This window comes from Marmota marmota, unplaced genomic scaffold (assembly GCF_001458135.2).
Source record: "Marmota marmota marmota unplaced genomic scaffold, marMar, whole genome shotgun sequence".
NCBI lineage: Eukaryota > Metazoa > Chordata > Mammalia > Rodentia > Sciuridae > Marmota > Marmota marmota.
Genome location: NW_025999842.1, coordinates 54,481,113 through 54,501,866, shown reverse-complemented (window position 1 = coordinate 54,501,866; position 20,754 = coordinate 54,481,113). Strand labels below are relative to the sequence as shown.

Here is a 20,754-nt window from a genome sequence, read left to right as displayed (position 1 = left end):
GATTTTGCTTTTCTAAAGTCATTTATATGACCACCACCCTTATGTCCATTGTATTTCAAAGTGATAACACTTTAACCTTCATCAGCTCATTGAAGTCCTCAGAATACCTCTGTGGATGAAGAAGATAAATAGTGTCACCCCAGTTTACAGCAAAGGAAACAGTTTTGGAACAGGATTTTTTGGATTCTTGGTCTAGGGCCCTACCCCTGTAATATTTGTCAAATTTGTGGTGCTCTATTAGTAGTAAAGTAAATGCAGATATTTTGCATCAAGATAAATTCAAAAACAATAGGTAGTGATGACATTTGTGTTTGAGAATTCTGATTGATGCATTTTTGCATATTTCTTTCCTATATCTTCTTAGAAACCTACATTAAATCCAGAAGACATCAAAATGTGCCTTTTAAAGGTCAATAAATCTTCACAAACCTGAATCACAAAAGAAAACAGCATATTCCTCTTATAGAAAGTTCAAGTACAGGCCGAACACAGCTGTGGTGTTAGAAGGCTGAGAGCAACTACCCTCATCTGGAGTGGGTGGCTGGGAGTGGTGTAGACTGATCTGTGTGCTGGTTACATTGAAGTTCCCTTTGGGAAGCTTCTCTGGCTTTTTATTCTTCAGTAAAATTGTATTTAAATACCGTATTTTCATAAGTGGTAGTTCAGTTTGAGTGTCTAAAATTGAAGAACAGTTCGTATACATTTATTGTATATCATAAACTGCCATTTCCCCACGAAAGTCAATTACCTTTTTTGTTGTTTCTAAGCACTTTGCATTTATTCTGAGTTCATCTTGTCACAGAATCAGCTGCCCACGAGCCATGTCAAAGTCCTTCATAAAATGCTTGCCAACACAACTCTCTTGCTTACACTTTCTAAGGTGCTGTGGGAAGAAGGGCTCTTGAGTGAGGATGTTAATCTGTATCAAAACAGACACTGCTAGAAATGCTTTTGTGGAATTCTGATAAGGCTCAGAAGGAGGGCTTTCGTCAGCTTCTTCTAATTCAACAATTTCACACTGATTTTTTTCCCCCAGGGGGAAAAAAAAATGGTTTCAGAAGAGCTCACAGAGTTGAACAACAATAGCTCTATCATTTTTTAAATGTTCTTTGAGGTCAGAGCGTAAAGGAAATAAGATTGAGGCTAGAAATTACTCTGAGCAAATCTAAATTTTCATGCAAATGGACACTAATGGCTGCAGCCCTGATGTTCTCTAGGCTTCTGAGCTTTCTGTCCACAGCAAAAACCGGGGAAACTGGAAGAACATAAAGGATTTTGTGGATCAGCAATACCCTCTGCAGTCCTCACAATTTACAGGCCAGGGCCAGGGTGAATCATATACATTATGGGTCTTGTTCAAGAGGATGCAGTTTTCTTGCAAATCATTGCTTCTGTGAAATGTGCTCAGTTCTTTGGCTTTCTTTAAATCAGTCTAATTTTTCAAAATAAAACATATTATTTAAAAAAAACATTCCTGCCAGCTTTTTACACGTTGTGATTTCTTGTTTTCTCTGCAGTGTTCTCTTTCTTCATCAGAAGAAAGACTTATTGGCATCAGAAGACCTAAAACGCCAACCTCAGGTGACTACTCTGACCTTAACACTCAGACCAACTGGACCAAGTCACTGCCACTGCCAACACCAGAAGAGAAGATGCGCCAGCAAGCCCAAACGGTCCAGGCTGACGTGGTGCCTATTAACATAACTGGTACGCCTTGCCTGGTAGACAGATTGAGAAAGTCCTTGGGAGAATGTCTGTGGATTTTTGTTGGTTATGTGCTTCTTAGCATTTCACTTTTACACCAAAGGGAATAGCTGTGGTCTAACTTCAGCTCTTCATCAGATGAAGGGAATACTAAAACTACATATGTGTGTGCATGCAAAATATCTGTTGTCTGTTAGATCAGATGACTTTGTCACCAGAGGTTGGTGTCAAAGAAGTCGATGGTTCAACCTTTCATCTAAAACATGGCTTTTTAAATTGTATGGCTTTTTATTAAGATTTCGGTTACATAGGAACATCTTCTCAATGTGGTCCTGGTTGAGAAAGAAAATAGATATTCCCTCCTACTCCCTTCTGAAGGGTTACTTTAAGTAATATTTGTAGAAGTGAAGAAATAATTATTTTGTGATGTTTCTGGTAGATTTTCTTGTTACCTTCTTGTTTCCTTAAGTAAAAAAGGGCAAAAATTCTTGAAATAAAAATATCAAATGAATCAGTAACTATAACATATTCTAAAAGATTTCACTGTGGTGATAAAATTATATTCTAATTTTTATAATTTGAATTACACAATCTTCAAGTAAAAATGCATTGCTTCTGAATAAACGGTTTTTTATAGTATGTTACATTAGCTTGGGATGTGAATATTAATTGCTAAATCAGAAACTATGGAATATTGTACTGAGCCATTAATCATTTCTGATAATTAAGGTGATAAATAATGAGGGACATCAAACTTAAAGATAATCTTTCACAAATTTTCTGTAGCTACAGGGGGAATTGGTCAGTGGTTTGGGGAAGATATAAAATCCAAAAGAGGAATGGTAAGAGTTAATAGGAATGGAGCATGCTTAACTTACACAGGCCCTGGGTATAATTCCTAGCACCAACCCCCACCCGAAGTGTGTTCTGTAGAAATAGATGAACAGCAGTCCTAGCAGGAGTCATTGGTAATCAGTCCACACAAAGCATGGCCTATAGACCCTAAAAAAATTAGGTGATAAATGGATAATTTTTCATTAAAAAGGAGTTTGAAAACCCATAACTCTTTGATATTTTCTGAGGCTACTACTTTTAGGAAGCCTTTTGCCATGGCTTGGTGAGCTTATAGGGACTGATAATGTTTTGATAATTTTTGAAGCTTTAAAAAAAACCATTGCAGGATATTCCAAAATTACATTCAAAACTCTTATTTTGAATTCCATGGAAATTTAATTAAAATGCATGAATGATTTTTGATTCCATATCCATTTTTCACACTTGTACCTTAAAGAAACAGCATGTCTTACTCCATTTTCTGTGTAAACAGCATTGTTGATCTTCATGATGTGTTTCTCCTTCACCTAGCTCATACCTTTCAAAGATTATTTTTATAAGTAGTTTTGTTGCAGAATGAAATAACAATGGATAGTGTTCACTGCTTGATGAAATACAGGGACACATATTTCTATTAGAAAAAGAATGACATTATTTGATTGATTAAATGCAGCAGAAATGCAATTATAGATGATTAAATGTCTCAAATAATATTATGAGATAAGAAGACTGTTCAATGAAATATGATAATTCTTAATAGAATTAGGATGAAATGCATTATCTTGAGATTAGGGGATTTTAAAATAGAGTAACTAGCATTCCAGGAATAAAGAATTATTTGCAATGAAATAAATTTTCACAACAGAAGATGGTGTCACATCTTTGAGTTTTAATTCTCTCCTGCTTGATGACTAAATGTACATGAATTACATTGCATTTAAAAGAAGACCTTTAAGTGCCACCTAGGAAAGGTGAATGATAGTTCAAAAAAAAAAGAGCAATATAAGTTATGTCAAAATATAATTTGTTTTTAACTGAGTCATGGACATTTACAGAAATGATAAAATTAAATATAATAATTACATACTTACTGATCTAGTTTCTGTATCTGTGTGTTCGCATACACACCTATATTTCTGAAAGGACTTGTTTCTGGTCTAAAAAGCAATAAAATTTCAAAATTTCACTTTGGTTGAACTGATACAGTTTATACAGTTCCCTGCTGTGTAAATTATATATTTCTAAAGTCCTAGAAGATTTCTGAGGTAAATATGAAGCTTCTTGAAAGGAATCATGTGCTCATTAATTTGAGTGAGGATTGATCTCTAGTCTGATTTTCAGTAAGACTCAGCAGGAAAAAAAATGGCATAAACAACATAAATATATTGTTTCAAATCCAGAGCTAAGCCCACCAGACCTAGAGGTATAGAACATCAGCACAGTGGATTGCTGGCTTGAAATGTGATTTAATCCCTTTTAGTTTCTATCCTATGGGGACCTGACCTGTTCTAAAAATTGAAGAGAAAAAAATATTTAAGATTAAAAAGAATATATATATGTATGTGTGTGTGTGTGTGTATCACACACACACATGCATACATACTGGCAAGTAATTTAAAATAACATATATATATTCATTCCATAATCTGCCGTGTGGGATAACAACTCTTCTACATGGAAGATAAGTAGAGTGAGTGAATATACTTAAATGATTTACAAACTGCCTTGGTTCCTAATGCTGCCTAAGTTTATTTCTAAATACAAACCATGAATAATCAAATGCCATTTTTCAATGAAAGGGAGTGATTCAATTCAATAGATGTTTATTGAATAACTACTTTGTGCCAGGCATTAGGTCATAGGGGCTGGTAAAGTATGACTCATGGTCTCTACTCTCAAGAAATGTGTAGTCCAGCAGGTGAGATCATCTTTTTAGGTCACCATTCAAGGTGGAGAGTAAATGCCTTTAATGGTGTATGTTGTAGATGATTATCCTCATATGGTTTCTTCATTTCCTTGAAGCTTGGGTGGTTTTACCTTTTGTTTTTGTCTTAGAAGTAAAACCGGAGACTAACTGCAACTTTCTGTTAATGTTTTGTCCATTCTTAATGTCTGGGTACAAGGGATTTCTTCTTCTGCCGCAGAGAACTAATGAACCACTGAAGTCATGACTGGCTCCTTTTAAGCCTCATTTGTGCTATTGCATATAAATGACCCATTTATCACAACGGTGGTACCTTCTGGTGTTTCAGGCTCTTCTCTCAATCATTTCTGTTTTTCTCCATTCAGAACAAAGTTGCAAGAATTTGCAAGTTTGCAGCGTTTGTTTAAGTCTGTTGAAATATGTTTTGATCGTTCAGATCTTTTATTCTGTTTTGATTACATAGTGCACAATTTATTACTATCCAGACAGAAGTTATGTCGTCCACAGCATACCATTACGAATGTGTTTCAGTATTGCTAAAAAGAGTGACTCTTTTTATACTTGTGCATAAGAATGATAGAAATATGTGATTGTGTGTAAATATGTATTTTTAAAAAATCTCCTTTTGAGGAGAATAACCATGTAAAAAGGTCAGTGCTATAAACTGGCAAGTAGTTTAAAATAGACCAGTCAGTAACCAAACTTTTACAAATTTTATTACTTGATGGTTTCCTGTGGTGTGTTAATTACACCAGCTTATACAGAAAGGAGTCCTGTGGATGTGGCATTCCAGGTTTGATTGTCTAAGTTAAGGTTAACCTTCAACAGTGATCATAAGCAGTTCAGCTTTGACAACAGCGGTGCTACTGGGTCTCAGTACTTTATCATTATAAGGCTTTTCACTTTTTATTACAATTGTATCTCACGCCGGAGCATTCCTACAGCCTCTCCAAATTGTCAGCCTCCTTGATCCAAGAAAAAAGCTCTGACTCTTGATTATTTGTGTCATCACAAAAGATGAGACATTATATTGGTCTCTGCTGGATGACCAGATGAATAAAGCATATTTATTGCCATTACCACATACATGCTGATGTAGAGAGTGATGTTGGTAGCCAGGCACAGTGGCCCATGCCTGTAATCCCAATGGCTCAGGAGGCTAAGGCAGGAGGATTGTGGGTTCAAAGCTAGCCTCAGCAACAGCACGATGCTAAGCAACTCAGTGAGACCCTGTCTCTAAATAAAATATAAAAATGGACTGGGGATATGGCTCAGTGGTTGAGTGCCCCTGAGTTCAATCCCCAGTACCCTGCCTCCCATAAAAAAAAAAAAAAAAAAGAGTGATGTGGGTGGCCAGAGGAATCCAAAATATTCATTTTTTTTTAAATGACACAGAATCACTCTTTCAGTGTGTTCTAACGAACTCATATTTGCTACTCTGGCTCATTTGAAGATGAGATCAACGTGTGTCCTTTGGGAAGGACATACACCCAGAAATTGGAAAACAGCCTTATGATGATAATGTGCTTCCCCTCCTTTTTCGCCCTTCAGCATTCATCATCGTATGACTGGCTAACATCATTATTAATCCCTTCTTATCATTTTACAACCAGCTTCTGGAAAGAAAGTGCATGGTGTCAGCTTGCTTGAAAATAACATTGCTTTGCTTGTTCTACTGCTCTGCATTAGGGGAGAATTTCGATCGCCAGGCCAGCCTTCGGCGGTCTCTAATTTACACAGACACTCTGGTAAGACGACCGAAGAAAGTCAAAAGGAGAAAGACTATTACAGGAGTCCCAGACAACATTCAGAAGGAGCTAGGTATGGCTCGTAGAACTGCATTCCATTGCCCTCCTCGCTGCTCGGCGTTACTCAGCTAACCTTGTGTGGTGCTGGTCAAATCCATATGTTCTAATGGCCAGATTCTTCCCTCGTGAGGCACCAGGTGCAAATCTTACAGATGATTTACTGCATTTTGGGGACAAGATAACAGGGAAGAGCTTTTGTGTAAACGTAAGTAGGATGATAGAAATTGGGTTTGCCGTCATCTCTAGGCATCTTGAACACTGATTATTTCCATATTTACACTGATTGTTCATGTAGATCTTAAGTTCTTAAGAACCAAAACCTCATTCTTGGACTTCACCTTACGAGGGTGGATTTCAGTACTTTCACTGACGTGCTGGTGGCATTTTTTTCACGAGAGGCAGCAATATGAATTGATAGTCGTAAATGTCATTATGACAGAAAATAGTTGTTGGGTGTCAGGTACCTTTGTTACTATCAATGGAACTCATAGCTCTTTTATTCAGTGTTTTGCAACCTGTGATCAAACCAATGGGGGCTGGTAGAAAAAGTCGTTTCATTCACTGTTGGCTTACCTGATGTCCTTGTGCTTGTCTTTTTATGCCCTTTGGATAATCCTTTCATTCTCTTCTCTGTAATAGATTCCTCTCCCTGTCCTTTAACAAGGCCCTGCAGGAATGTCCGCAGGGGCAGTTTAGCTTAGCTCCTAGGTCAGGAGCAGGACTCCAGCACTAGACTTCTTCAGTTGGAATTTTGACTCTGCCACTTGTTCTCTGGGTGAGATTACGTCACCCCTCTGAGTCTACTTCCTCATCCCACAAATGGGGTAGTGATATGACTGGGTGTACTTTATGGGGTTAGTTGAGGACTAAGTAAAATTCTCCATGTGATGGCACTTGGTTCCTGGGATTACTATTAATGTAGTAGCCACTGTTGTCGTTATGGAGAACATAATGCTACCTATCTTGAAATTTGCCTCTTCCTCTTTCTCCAATCTGTGGGTTATGACCTCATAGTTCCTTTGCCTTATATTATTTACTTTGATTTACTATTAAAGATTATACTCTGGAAACTCAGAATCATGGTTTCTGAAATTGCTTACTAGTCTTTTGGTCAAAATGAGCTTATCTGAACAATAGTGATATTTCTATTGCAGTACTTTGAGGTCACATTTGGCTTCCAGTGCCACAAACGTTTTCCCCCATCACCCCTGCTTAATGCCTGGGAGTGGGGAGAGCACGCTCCTCTTTACCTGGCATTTTCTCTTTTACTTCCATTGACTGCAATACCTATTCTGCGCCTTCTAGAGTATAGCAACATTAGGACAAGAATAGCAATGTTTTGCCTCTGCTATAGGTAGCTCCTGAGGCGCACTTGGTGTGCAGGAGCTTGTCCCGTTCCATAACAGAAGGGTTTGGTAGAAACGAAGGCAGGGCTGCGACTGAGCCCAAGGAATTTGAGAAGTCTGTCTTTGGTTCGTGCAGCATGCTGCTCCTGTGCTACCTGAGTCCTCCAGGCACCTTCTCCAAACTTATGCCTCAATGTCACCTGCGATTTCTCCTTCTCAACACTTAGCTGTGGATTATTCTTTCAGACTCTTTCTTCTTGAGACAGCTAACACATTTGAGATCTGTACTGGTATGCTCAGCAGGTGTTTAATAGGCTAATTCCTCATCATACTCAGGTAATGTACTTTAGCTGGTCTTTTTAGGAGATGTGCCTTAACCCAAAGGAGTGACTTTAAGGACAAACAGGACTTTTATAAGATAACAAGGTTAATGTTTTGAGGTAAGCTGTTTTTTAAGTGGATTTCCATTTGGGATAAGTAGGTGCTGGATGACTTTGTGTAAAAAGTGGAAGAATAAGATGTGCATACACATAAGTACATATGATGTATGTACCGTGGCTATGACATGTGATATGAAGCCTGGAACCTAACAGTTACAAACTTTCATCACTTTGAACTCACAGTGTGAGTCAGTAACTCAGTTGCCACTTGGATCTTACTACAGTGACCTGTCCAGCTAGGGAAATCTTAGCTTCTATAATTTTAATATTTCTTAAATTGATGATTGGGTCCCTGAAACCTATGTTCATTTCTCTTCTGCATGTAACAAGGAACCACCACTAATGGTGGAGGAAAGAAAATAGCTTTCCCTGCATCATTTGGGTTGTGACTGTTGCTAGACATGAGACAGAGTCATTGCACAGCCAATGACATGGCCTGAATGACAGTTGGAGCCACTGAGAGAACTCTATCTAAGCTAGAGCTAGTTTTTTTTTTTTTTAATAGACAATTAGTGACTCTAATTTCTAATAGATAGATTAATTGAAGGACTGATAGATGGAATGAGGGAAAGTAACATTTGAATAGAGTTTAATTAAGCAAAAATATTGGTTTATATTTTTGCCCCATCTTTTTGAGACCTCTAGTTTACCTTGCCATGTCTCCCAGCGTTCTGGACTTATGAGAACTGTGGTTTGCAAGTCTGTACTACTTACCTAATGATTATCAGAAACAGACACTTTATTGTTTCTTTTAAATTGGTCTTCATCTAGATAGAAAACACCAGAAAGTATGGCTAGATAAATTAGACAAAAAACGAAATGATTCTCTAAAGGAAAAGCATTCAATTGGGAAAGATACCTTGCTCTCCACACTGCCCAGGTATCAGGGATTGGATTAAATAATAATAATAATAATAATAATAATAATAATAATAAAAAATAACCATACAAGGATGCTTCCTTGAATTACAGTGATTTATTTGCTTAGAATTTACTTAGTTTTAATTAGTTTTTACTTCAGAATCCATAAATACTGGACTCTGGATAGTAGCCAGCATACAGCACTTTAAAAATCCAAGTATGATCTTGAATATTTACTTCCAAGTTTTATCTGAGGATTAATTTGTTGCCTTTCATTTAAATGAATCAGACAAAATTTTGAATTTTTCTGACTCTTAAAACTACACAGAAATCAATCTGAATATTGTGCTACAAGGTTTGATTTTCTAGAATCAGAGAGGATCATTTTGTTCGTATATAATTATGTTTGGCTATGTCCCCACATATATTTCTTACTGAATGAAGACAAACAACATAGAGCCATGGTTTTGCTACTATTTTTAAAGATTTAATTTGTTCTAAGAATTGATTTCATTTTCTCAGTACACTTCGAGTAAGTTCTTGGCTTCACAATTTTTTTTTTTTTTAAGCTCTGTTCTTTTCTGGGTGGCTTGACATCTGTGCATCTACACTGAACAATTTTTCATGTCCGCTTCCTTCTCTTTCTGCATGATTATTTCCTTCTATTTAACATACTACTCTCTGGTTGTAAGACTCCAAGAAATGAATAATCCTGATTTGAGGAAATGCTCACTGGATCAGTTCCTGCTGCTCTCTCTGCACCAAAACACAACAGATTGCTATTGAATTTTGAATGTCACCAACAGACAGATGATAATGGCTTAAGATGGATAATGAAATGTTTGAAACACAGATGGGCCTGTACATCAATTTTCATTTTCTTAGGATTTCCTCCTGACATAAAGAATCAGATGTAATTAACACAATTTTATACCAATATCCCTCATAAATGGTGTGTCTGTGGCCCTGTTGTTCCACGAGTACACTCATCTATTGGGGGGAAAAGAGGGTCATGACTAGATAGTTCTGGGTCACTGCTGGGCCATCCCCTGGTGGGGGAAAGGGCGCATTGAAGTCTTTACTGAAAGATGGTTATTTGAAAAGTACAGACTCCACAGAGCACTCAGCAAGCAGCCTTGGTCTCAAAGGGAGTGTCTGAGAATTCCACATGCAGCTCTCCAACTCTAAGGGGAGGACTTGAAGTACAAGTTAAAGAGAAAATAAATGTATGAAGTTGATAATAAGGGTTTTTATTTTAGAAGATATCCGGAACTATTTAAATTCAGTTAGGTCCCTACAGGAGGAAAAAAAAAAAAAAGAACTAAATTGGGGGGGGGGGACCTTTTCTAATTACAACAGAGTCAGAAGGGGCTGAGGGTACAGATGACAACCTGTAGATTCCTATTTTCAGGTAACGAGCCTCTTTCTGCTTTCTCTCCAGCATTGGGCACTGGCCAAGATGATGTTGGTGGCCACTCAGTGTACACCCCAGACCACTACTCCACGCTAGGAAGGCTTGATAGCTGCCGGTCTGCTGGGCCGCGCTCAGAAACCAGGGACTCCAGCTGTCAGACTGAGGACATGAAAGTTGTACCTCCTTCCATGAGAAGAATCAGGGCGTATAAGGGGCTTGGCATTGCTGCCCAGATGAGCCACTTCTCAGGCTCCTCGGGCAACATGTCTGTGCTGAGTGACTCGGCGGGTATTGTGGGCCCTTCCCGTCTGAACAACGATGCTGGCTTCCACAGTCTTCCACGTTCTGCAGCCAGAGTGAATGCTCACTCCCTGGAGTCAAGACTGGGTGCCCTGGGCCCTACAGAAGACATGGAGGGCACTTTCCGCTACCAGAGGGCTCACTCACAAGGAGATGAAAACTTAGGACATTTAGGAGGTGCCTCCAGGACAGGGCCACTTTTGAGGCCCAAATCCCAGGAGCTGAGGCACTTTGAGAGTGAAAACATAACCAGCCCAGCATGTGTGGTTTCTCCTCATGCGACCTACTCTACCAGCATCATCCCAAATGCCACGCTCTTGTCCTCTTCAGAGGTCATTGTTATTCACACTGCTCAGAGTGCAGGGCAGCTGGACAGTAAAATGACCGGCTCATCCTCATACTCCAAGATGAAATCCAGAGACCACCTCGTCTCTAGACACGCTGTGAAAGAGGATCATCAGGCCCCTAGTCACCACTGGGGTGAGGGACATCCTTCCATGGCCTTAGATAATCATTCTCCTGGTGCTACCACACTGTTGTCCCTCTGTGATTCGGAGGTTTCACTAAATGCCCCAGCAGATAGGGAGAATGGGTCCCGAGCCATGCCCTATAATTATAGAAACAGCCTGAGCTTCCCGGGTCACCCCCAGGATGTGGATGGGAAGAGTGAATCTAGTTATTCAGGGGAGAGAGGGCATGGCAGCTCAGAGCCTTGGGAATACAAAACCTCTGACAACGGGCGCGCATCTCCACTGAAGCCACATTTGGCCACTCCTGGTTACTCCACCCCCACAAGTAACATGAGTAGCTGCAGTTTAGACCAAACATCCATCAAAGAGGATGCCAGGTCCTTGTATTCAGAAGATCACGGCGGCTACTCCACATCCATACATGGTGACCCTGGACGTGGGTCTGGGAATCTGTGCAGTAGCAGCGATGGCTTTGGGAATCCCAGGCACAGCGTGGTCAATGTTTTCGATGGAAAGTCTCAGAAAAGCCAAGGGGACCGGCCACATTACCATGATAAAACATTTTCTAGAAACATCTCTTTGAAGAAAGCAAAGAAACCTCCCCTGCCACCCTCCCGGACGGACTCTCTCCGCAGGATCCCGAAGAAGACCCAGACTAATGGGCAGGTGCTCAACGAGAGCCTCATTGCCACACTTCAGCACTCGCTGCAGCTGAGCCTCCCAGGCAAGGGCAGCAGCTCACCCTCACAGAGCCCCTGCAGTGACTTGGAGGAGCCCTGGCTGCCTCGTTCCCGGAGCCAGAGCACAGTCAGCGCTGGCAGCAGCATGACCTCTGCCACCAACCCCAATGTCTACTCCCTGTGCGGGGTCACACCCTCACAGAGCGACACAAGCAGTGTCAAGTCAGAGTACACAGACCCTTGGGGCTACTACATCGACTACACAGGCATGCAAGAAGACCTGGGGAACCCAGCAGGGGGCTGTTCAGCCAGCAGCGGGGCACCAACTGGAAACGGGCCAGTCCGCCACATCCAAGAGGGGTCCAGGGCCACAATGCCCCAAGTGCCTGGTGGTCCAGTCAAACCAAAGATCACATCACCGGAGAAGTCACAGAGAGTCACTTCTCCGTCCAGTGGGTATTCCAGCCAGTCGAATACACCCACAGCACTCACCCCTGTGCCTGTGTTTTTAAAATCAGCGTCACCAGCAAATGGGAAGGTGAAGGCCAAGCCCAAGGTACCAGAAAGAAAATCCTCGCTGATTTCTTCTGTGTCCGTGTCCTCATCGTCCACTTCTCTCTCCTCTAATACTTCTACTGAAGGAAGTGGCACTGTGAAGAAGTCAGACTCAGCAGGGTCCTCGGCCCTTGCTCCTCCTCCTCCTCCTCCTCCTCCTCTTCCTCCTCTTCCAGCTCCATATCCTGCTGACAAGTCCCCTGTTCTTCCTCCCCCTCCTCCTTCAGCAGATTGCTCCCAGGGCTCTCCTCTGCCTCACTCTCCTCAGTTCCCCCCTCCACCCCCAGAAGCTCTCACCCCCTTCGGCTGCCCCCCTGACGGGTGCCTCCCCCCTCCCCCCTTCCCTCAAGACTCTTTGGCTTCCTTGCCATTGCCTCCACCTTTCATATCGAGCTCAGACCCCCCACCTGCTCCACCGCTTGACCCCAAATTCATGAAAGACACCAGGCCTTCTTTCAAAAGCTCTGGCCAGCTGGGGTCCTCCCAGGAGTCCTTGAGGCGGCCTTCAAACAAGGAGGAGAACAGCAGACCACCGCTGCCCCTGATCACCACGGAAGCACTACAGATGGTACAGTTGAGGCCCGTGAGAAAGAACTCGGGCACCGAGGTAGCTCTGTTGTCTGAACCAGAGGCTCAGGAACAACGAGCTCCGACTGCTCCACAGTATCACTTAAAGCCATCTGCTTTCCTGAAATCCCGAAATAGCATAAATGAAATGGAGAGTGAAAGCCAGCCTGCCTCTGTGACAAGCTTGCTTCCAACGCCTGCCAAGAACCCAAGTCAGGGTGACCATGACAGTGCAGCGGAGCATGGCAGCCCTCTGAGCCTTAGGCATGGGGCTGCAAGTCCTGGGCTGGGCACTGAGGAAGCAGAGGTTCTGCCTGGCCCCAGCACTGCCCCTCTCCCAGACTCTTCACCCAGCAGGAAGCCACCTCCCATCTCCAAGAAACCCAAACTGTTCCTGGTGGTGCCACCTCCACAGAGAGATTTCGCTGCAGAACCCTCTGAGAACAGGAGGGAAGTCTTCCGAAACTCTGTCCGGGCAGAGGAGGTTTCTGTGCACAGCAGAGAGGCAAAAGAGAGTTCTGCAGCCCCAGCCGGTTCTCATGCTACGGACCCCAGCAGCTCAGTTCTGGAGGGAGGAGCTGCAGGATCCCTGTATCCCAGCAGAGTGGAAGCCAATGTCCCCATGGTACAGCCTGATGCCTTACCAGCCCCCACGCAGGAAGAGCCAGCCGTGAACAGTGTGGATGGTGGGGGCAATGCGGAGAGCTGCCTCTCTGAACAGGAGGGAGAAGGTAAGTCTGGCTTCCCTTGCTGTGCACCTCTGATCATCTATCTGCAGCTAAGCCAGATAGGGCTACTGAATGCTCTCATGTGGAACCCAGGTAGACCAGATAAGATTTATGGTAAAGCAGTGGGTGGGCTTCTTAAACATTAAATTACCAACTTTTCATTTTATGAAATATTTTTAAAACTCAGGTCTAATGTAAGAGCTTGTAGAATGATATAAAATAGGGAGGTGGGGGTGGTCTGCAGCAGGCTAGGTATGAAATAACACTGAGTAATCTCCCTTCTGAAGAGCTGCAAAGAAATGTTCTAACAAAATTTAAGAGCAATTGAGTACAAGTTCTGTAACAGAAAAGAATGAGTTCTGGCTGTCAGGCTGGTGTCATTTCCCCCATCTTTGTAAAATCACAAACTATAGAGCCCACTGCATTCCCTGTGGTTCTTAGATTGTCAGGAGTGGCAGGGAAGCAGCGTATTTCAGAGCTTGGCGAAGGACTGAAATTCTAGTCACTGTGCATCTTGTGTCGCCTGTGTGTTTCTCTCAGCTGGGGCACTGGAGACCAATGCTGCCGGCTCCTCCTCAGAAGCCCGCGACTTCCTCCTTAAGGGGGATGGGAGTGACGAGGTGATGACACCCACCAGACCCAGGACCACAGAAGACCTTTTTGCAGCTATTCACAGGTATCACAACTCCTTCCTTAATTCTCTTTATAATTCCTTCTTTCCAAATGGTTCCTCTACTTTGTTTTCTTGATGCTTCTCCCGCCATCCAGTCTCAGCTCATTGACTTTATTATTGATTTTTTACTGCGTTTCTTTCTGTGCCTTTATTTCCTCTGACTCCAATTTCTGTTTTACTCTGTTCACTGATTCTGACAATGATATTGGGAACAGAGTCTTAATATGATGATTTCTGGTAGACACTGCTCTGTGACAAGAGACAATGTGTCAGTCATATGACAGTGTATTTACAAGAATCAGATTAAAGCAGCTGGTGATCCAGGTCAGGTGAGAAACGCTGTGGCATTGGACTTAGGAGGCACAGACGAGCTCTACAGAGCTCCCTTCGTAAGGGTGTTTAGTTTATTATTATGTTTTTCCATTTTACAGAAAAACCATAATTTTATGGTATAGTTTCTTTGGTCCTTAAATGTTTCAATAAGAGTACATCTCTTTTTAAGCAGGAGCAAAGGAAGTAAATTTGCTTGTTACCATATGCCACTAGTGCCATCTACTGGCATTGGAAATTGTTGAGTTAAAAAAGTATAGGTTCATTTTTTCAAAATAAACTGCCAAAACTATTAGTTTTTCATATGCGGTCACCTTAAGAGTAAATGCGATTGAGCACTAACATTTCATTTGCTGCATCATTTTTCTGGTTATAGCTGAGTGGTCCCATAATAATGTCATTATAAAAATTGATAAGATTATCCATGTGCAAGTATTTTAGGCCATAATGATACATAAAGCTTTTGCTTCCTTCTAGACTTCGTTATCAGAGACTTTCAGATTTTTTGGGTAACCATTATGAATGCCCTTATGCTGTCAAGACCTCTTTTTCCCCCTGATCCAAGGTCCTTTTTTTCCTCCTGAAATAAAATCCTTTCCTCCTGCATAAAATCCTTTGATTCTGTACATAAACAACCATGTCAGCACTGTCCTTGAATTCTTGGAATTTAGCTGAAAAAAAAAAAAAACTGTTACATGACATGCAAAGAATGGTGCTGTCCTTACCTGGAACTCCTTATTCAAATATAAACATGTAACCTGGGAGAAGCCAAGCTGGCAAATTGAGGAATATGTGAAGAATTATGTTCTTTGCCTCCCAGCCTAAATATTGGTGTAATAGACCCTAAAGACTGCCCCCTGCAACATTTTCCAGCTGGCTTCTTGATCTCATTAGAAATGAAAAAGTAGCTAGTTATCCAACTACTTCTCAAAACAGGGAAATGAAAAATGTCACATCTTTTTAAGCCAAATTTAGTGGCATTTCTAGAAGTTTACACAGATGTTTCTAACTTTAACCATGCTAGACACATAATAAGCACTCAATAAATATTTTCTGAATTAAACGAGACCAATTGGAATTTAACTGTCAGGAAATTCTTCCAAGACTCAAAGTCTTTCATTTAGTATGGAATGTATTAAGTTGCTAAATATATAGTAATATATATTTATAATAGCAAGCCCCAAGGATGTGTGTTGCCTGGTTGCTCTGTGTACTAAATACTTAGTCTCAAGGAAACCCAACTGTTGTGGAGCCAAATGACTGCATGCTTTTCCTAAAAATATGCCAAAGGTCTCTTCTACATTTTATTTTGGCAGCCTTCAGAAGGAACTGAAAATTTTGTGGTTTCTCTTACTAGACAGTTACATCTACTACAGATGTAGAAATTGGCCAGTCTGTATCATTCTCTGTACACATGAGAGAAGTAAAGTCCAAGTAGCCTTAGGAATGAATTCTGAAAAGAAAGCAAGGACACACATGGATTTCTGTTGTAGTATTAATACTGTGTTAGCAGATGTTATCTGAAGTCTGTGATATTTAGGGCTTTTTTTTTTTTTTTTCATGTCCTTCAGCACCTAAATTCCTAATTTAAAATAAAGGCTATCTAAATTGAAACACAGCTTTCAAATGTTATAATGCAAATTAATTCATTTCAGATTTAAAGCCAGATGGAAAGTGTAGAATGCCAGTTGAGGTGTGAAGTTTTTATATTTATTGAAGTAATTAGCTTTTAAGACAGTGTTAACTGTTTGAGTACTTCTTACAGACATCTTTAAAATTCATACCTACCTAGGTATACATAAGTATGTGTATATACGCAAATAATCCATTTGTTCAAATTAAATTCTGATTTTAAGGGGCAACTGCTCTTGAGGACCAACAAAGCTTTTCTAAAATCCCATCTTCTTTTTAAATTCTAAATCTACACTTAACGGCCATATCTTTTATCAAGCATAGTTGTAGCTTATTTTATGTACCTCAGGACACCTTCACCATCTGAAAGCCAAACAAGAAATTACACCACAGACCAATACCTAAAGGACTGAGATGAGCAAAGCTGCTTCAGGGGACAAGCAGTGTTGGTTGTGGGGCCATGTGCTATAAGTGGAAAGAAACTCCTTCAAGTCCCAGCTATCCCAAGCAGCTGTGAGCTTTCACCCTCTAGACCTCAGCTACCTTCTCTACAACCCAAAGTGGTTGGACTATCTAAATTCTTCTCTTCTTCTACAATTCTGAGATGTGCTTATTTCTATGCTGTCATGGGTCATTCACTTAGACCAGGCCACTGTTCTTGTTGATTGCTGAGCAGGACCATTGAACCAAGGTACCATAGGCACTCGTGTTCTATCAGTTCTGGCCACCCTCATACCCTTGTCTTGGGTCTTTATCACTTCCTGTCCTCCACTTTGGTAGCTTCTTTTCAGCCCAAAGTGGGAGACAACCTTGGAACACCAAAGTGTCCTAAGTAGCCAACAGGGGCCCAACCTTCCCTCTGCCTTACTACATAGGCCATATAAAAAATAAAGCTGGACTGATGGCAGGAAAGAAGAACTCATTTTCCTATATGGCACTCAAAGCTTTGTTAAGCACATCTCTCACTGATGGCTATTATAGCATTGATCTTTATTAAGGAAAAATGAGCTATACACTATTATTTCCTCTTTTCAGATAGATAACAAAATAGAAAATCTAACTTGACCAAGGTCACACAACAAGAAAATCTTTAGAGGTGGGATTTAACCTTGGCTGTGTGACCCCAGAGGTTCTTTACCTCATCTCATCCAGCAAACATCCCCTAAGTACAGGGACTGAGGTGCAGCAGGAATGGGTATCTTGCCCCAGCTTACAAGCTAGAAGATTGGTAGTTTTTTGATTCACCTCTTAATCTGTGTGTGCCATTACCATATTCTCAAACTTTACCTGCTACCTGAGCTAGAATTTAGTAGCAGGAGAAAATAAATACCCATGTCTTTATTTTATTAACTGTGTCAAGATTCCTTATAGCAAGTTTACCCACAGTTAGCTGAAGAGACGTCACACACTGAGTAACTATCTATGAAGAACCATCAAGGGGCACTTGGCCCATCTGCCACATTCTGTTTCCCAGCACTACTGTGCACATTGAATGGAAGATTTTTAGAGACCCAAAGCAAGACCTTCACACAGAAAACCTTATACTTCCTTAGATCAGCCTCTCCTCTTGCACACATTGCCCCATCCCTCTTATTTTCTATCTGATCAGTGTGAGGTTTTCTAAAGTCATGAAAGTCTGTGGCACAGTTGGCTTTTTTGTTTTCTGGAAAACTAGATTTCTAGAGGTTGACACACAATCCTGTAAGAGCAGAGGGAAATGAATTTTATGTCAAACTCTAGAATGACAGAAAGTATCATTTTTTTACCCCCTAGAGTTGTTCTAAAATGTGGGTCATGTCTTAGTTTAGAGGATATTATGGGGACCACTCATCTGTTAGGCCTGTTCAGGCACAAGCACCCACCAAGACAAGCAGGAGTAGAGAGCAGGGTAAGCAGAAGTTCACTTGGGATCAGCCCAGTCTAGGGGCGTTGGCTGAAAAATGGCAATTACTGAAAATTGGAAATGGACCTATGCGTGTTAGGTAATTGGATACCTGAGTTCTGTTTCCCACGAGAGTGGAGAGTGGCCACAGTTGATGATCATCATGGGCCATTATGGAATAATTCTCATAGGAATAATAATAATTCTCATAGGAATGCAGCAAACTTCCCCCCCCCCCCAGGGTGTTGAAGTTTCCCATAGTTAAAATACTTTTTTTTTTTTTTTTAAAGCAAATCTTAAGTAACTGAAGGTGTGCTTAGAGCGTCAGGGTGACTGTGGCAGAGAGTACTGAGAAATGACCTTTATCTCAATGTTATCTCAGATCCAAAAGGAAAGTCCTTGGCCGTAAAGATTCGGAGGACGATCACTCCCGAAACCATTCTCCCTCCCCGCCAGTGACACCCACGGGCGCTACCCCCAGCCTGGCCTCTCCGAAGCAAGTGGGGTCGATTCAGAGAAGCGTGCGGAAGAGCAGCACCAGCAGCGACAACTTCAAAGCTCTGCTGCTGAAAAAGGGGAGTCGCTCCGACACCAGCGCCCGCATGTCGGCGGCAGAGATGCTCAAGAACACAGACCCGCGGTTCCAGAGGTCCAGGTCTGAGCCTGCGCCAGACACCCCCGAGAGCCCATCAAGCTGCTCCCCCAGCAAGAACAGAAGGGCCCAGGAGGAGTGGGCCAAGAACGAAGGCTTGATGCCGCGGAGTCTGTCCTTTTCCGGGACCAGGTACGGCCGCAGCCGCACGCCCCCCTCTGCGGCCAGCAGCAGGTACGGGGTGCGGAACCGCATCCAGAGCAGCCCCATGACCGTCATCTCTGAGGGCGAAGGGGAGCCCGTGGAGCCTGCGGACAACAGGGCTCACCAGGCTCTGGACAGCACGAAGGCATGTTCCCTGGACGGACTGGCCGGCGAAGAGATGGACGAGGGCAGCCTGCTGTGCGACGAGGGGCCTGTCACCTCCATGCAACCACGGGCTCCCAGGCGCACCAACGGGGTAGCCAGGACAGAGGACAGGGATCCCCCAGAGCAATGTGGGGGCACTGGGAGGGAGGAGAGTTAGGACTAGATTGGGCCGCTCCCGGGTGATGGGGGAGAGAGCCATGCACCGCTCTAGGGAGCCTGAGGGGCCCTTCCCTGGCTTACTGCTTCCCACTCAGCGTGGGTGCTGTGGGCCCCAAAGCTGCGGGTCCCTTAGGATTCACTGGCCACTTGCTGTTGTGGCTTCAAAGCAAGTAGAAGCTTAAACTTCTGAAAGTGCTTCCTGGGGAAGATTTGGTTTTTTTCCCCCAAAAAAATGCTGGGTGTGTGTGTGTGTGCATTTTGAACACTTTTTAACAAATACACACTCACACACAATACTGTACAGAAATAGAAAGTAAGTCAGAGTTAATAGGTAGAGTAATGGAGTCTTCTGGACTAGGTGGTGACTGCTTTCAAAGCATTATGCTTATGGAAATGAGAGTTCCCTAGGAAGGGAGAAGTCATTACTTCTAAGAAAGAGGTGGTAGTTGGTTGGTTCTTAATGCAGAACACATGGATATTTATGCTCACCAAGAGGAGGCAGGGCTAGCCAGGAGCTGGTAAAGACTAAGCAACTAACTGGTTCAGGTACTTTTCTCTGGGGGGGGGGGGAAGAAGGCTTTGTTTCTTTTTTGTAAAAATGGCAAAAACATGGAAAGTGGCAATGCTGAAACTTGGTGCCCGCTGCTGTGCAGCCACATACACACGACTTTTAGAGCCTGAGGTTTAGAAGCGTGGGCAGTTTTTAAGTGAATTCCCTCCTTGAGTAGCAGCTGAGTCCTTCTTGGAGAACTGAAGTGATAGTGGAGACTTAGAGGGAGGGAGAGAGGAGAAGTGAGGGCAGAGGAGAGGAGTAAGTGATACACTGATGGAATCTATTTCCTGCTTATTAAATAAAGTTATTTTTCAGAATTAAAGTTGAAAACTTGCACTACAGAACTGTGGGTGAAGCTGTTCCTTTTACAAGAGTTTTGCAACCAGAGTTTAAACTTCCATTTGGCCATTTCTATCACTTGAAATGTCAACATTTGCTAACTTTTGGATATATCCTTTTGGTTACACCAAAGAAAAAAATATTGCTATTTTTTTTTCCTTGAATGCCTGCAGCATTATGTCCTAATTTAGAAAAGTTTACCAAAATTTATTATATATTATCTTACCTTGAAGAAAATGCTGGATAGCTCTTGTTAGTCAAATAAATTGATAAAAATTGGTAGGGTTTGGCTATTAATTAGCCCTGGGAAATGAGTTTTTAGATTAAAAAGATTTTTTGCATCATTTGGTTTGTGTGTTTTTATATTTGTTTATAAATAATTGAGTTGCTAACTACCTTCTAATTTTCTCCAATTAGAATTTCAACACTTTTAGATATGGGAGAAAGGTGTGTGAAGTATTTATTTTAATGTAATGTTCTTGCGACTCTCCTTCCCTCCTGACTTCCACATACTTAAAATGCAACATACAACAGTTTTGCCTTCTTATATAGGACGACAATACTGAGATTTTTGTTCTAAATCCAGTGCAGCTG

General features: G+C 41.8%; 1 protein-coding gene across 7 annotated transcripts in view; it reads left to right on the top strand.

Moving 5' to 3' along the window:
* The window catches only part of Nhsl1 (NHS like 1), a 232,675-nt gene extending 212,171 nt beyond the window's left edge, over positions 1 to 20,504 (top strand). For 5 of the 7 annotated variants that reach the window (XM_048798872.1, XM_015501681.2, XM_048798895.1 and 2 more), the window contains exons 4-8: positions 1,518 to 1,707; positions 6,152 to 6,283; positions 10,359 to 13,634; positions 14,172 to 14,307; positions 18,531 to 20,504. In XM_048798872.1, coding sequence (XP_048654829.1) covers positions 1,518 to 1,707; positions 6,152 to 6,283; positions 10,359 to 13,634; positions 14,172 to 14,307; positions 18,531 to 19,266 — 4,470 coding nt within the window. In that variant the 3' untranslated portion in view covers positions 19,267 to 20,504. The remainder of the gene's footprint in view (positions 1 to 1,517; positions 1,708 to 6,151; positions 6,284 to 10,358; positions 13,635 to 14,171; positions 14,308 to 18,530) is intronic. The other 2 variants (XM_048798879.1, XM_015501687.2) reach the window with 1 other exon arrangement.
* The last annotated feature ends 250 nt before the right edge of the window (positions 20,505 to 20,754 follow it).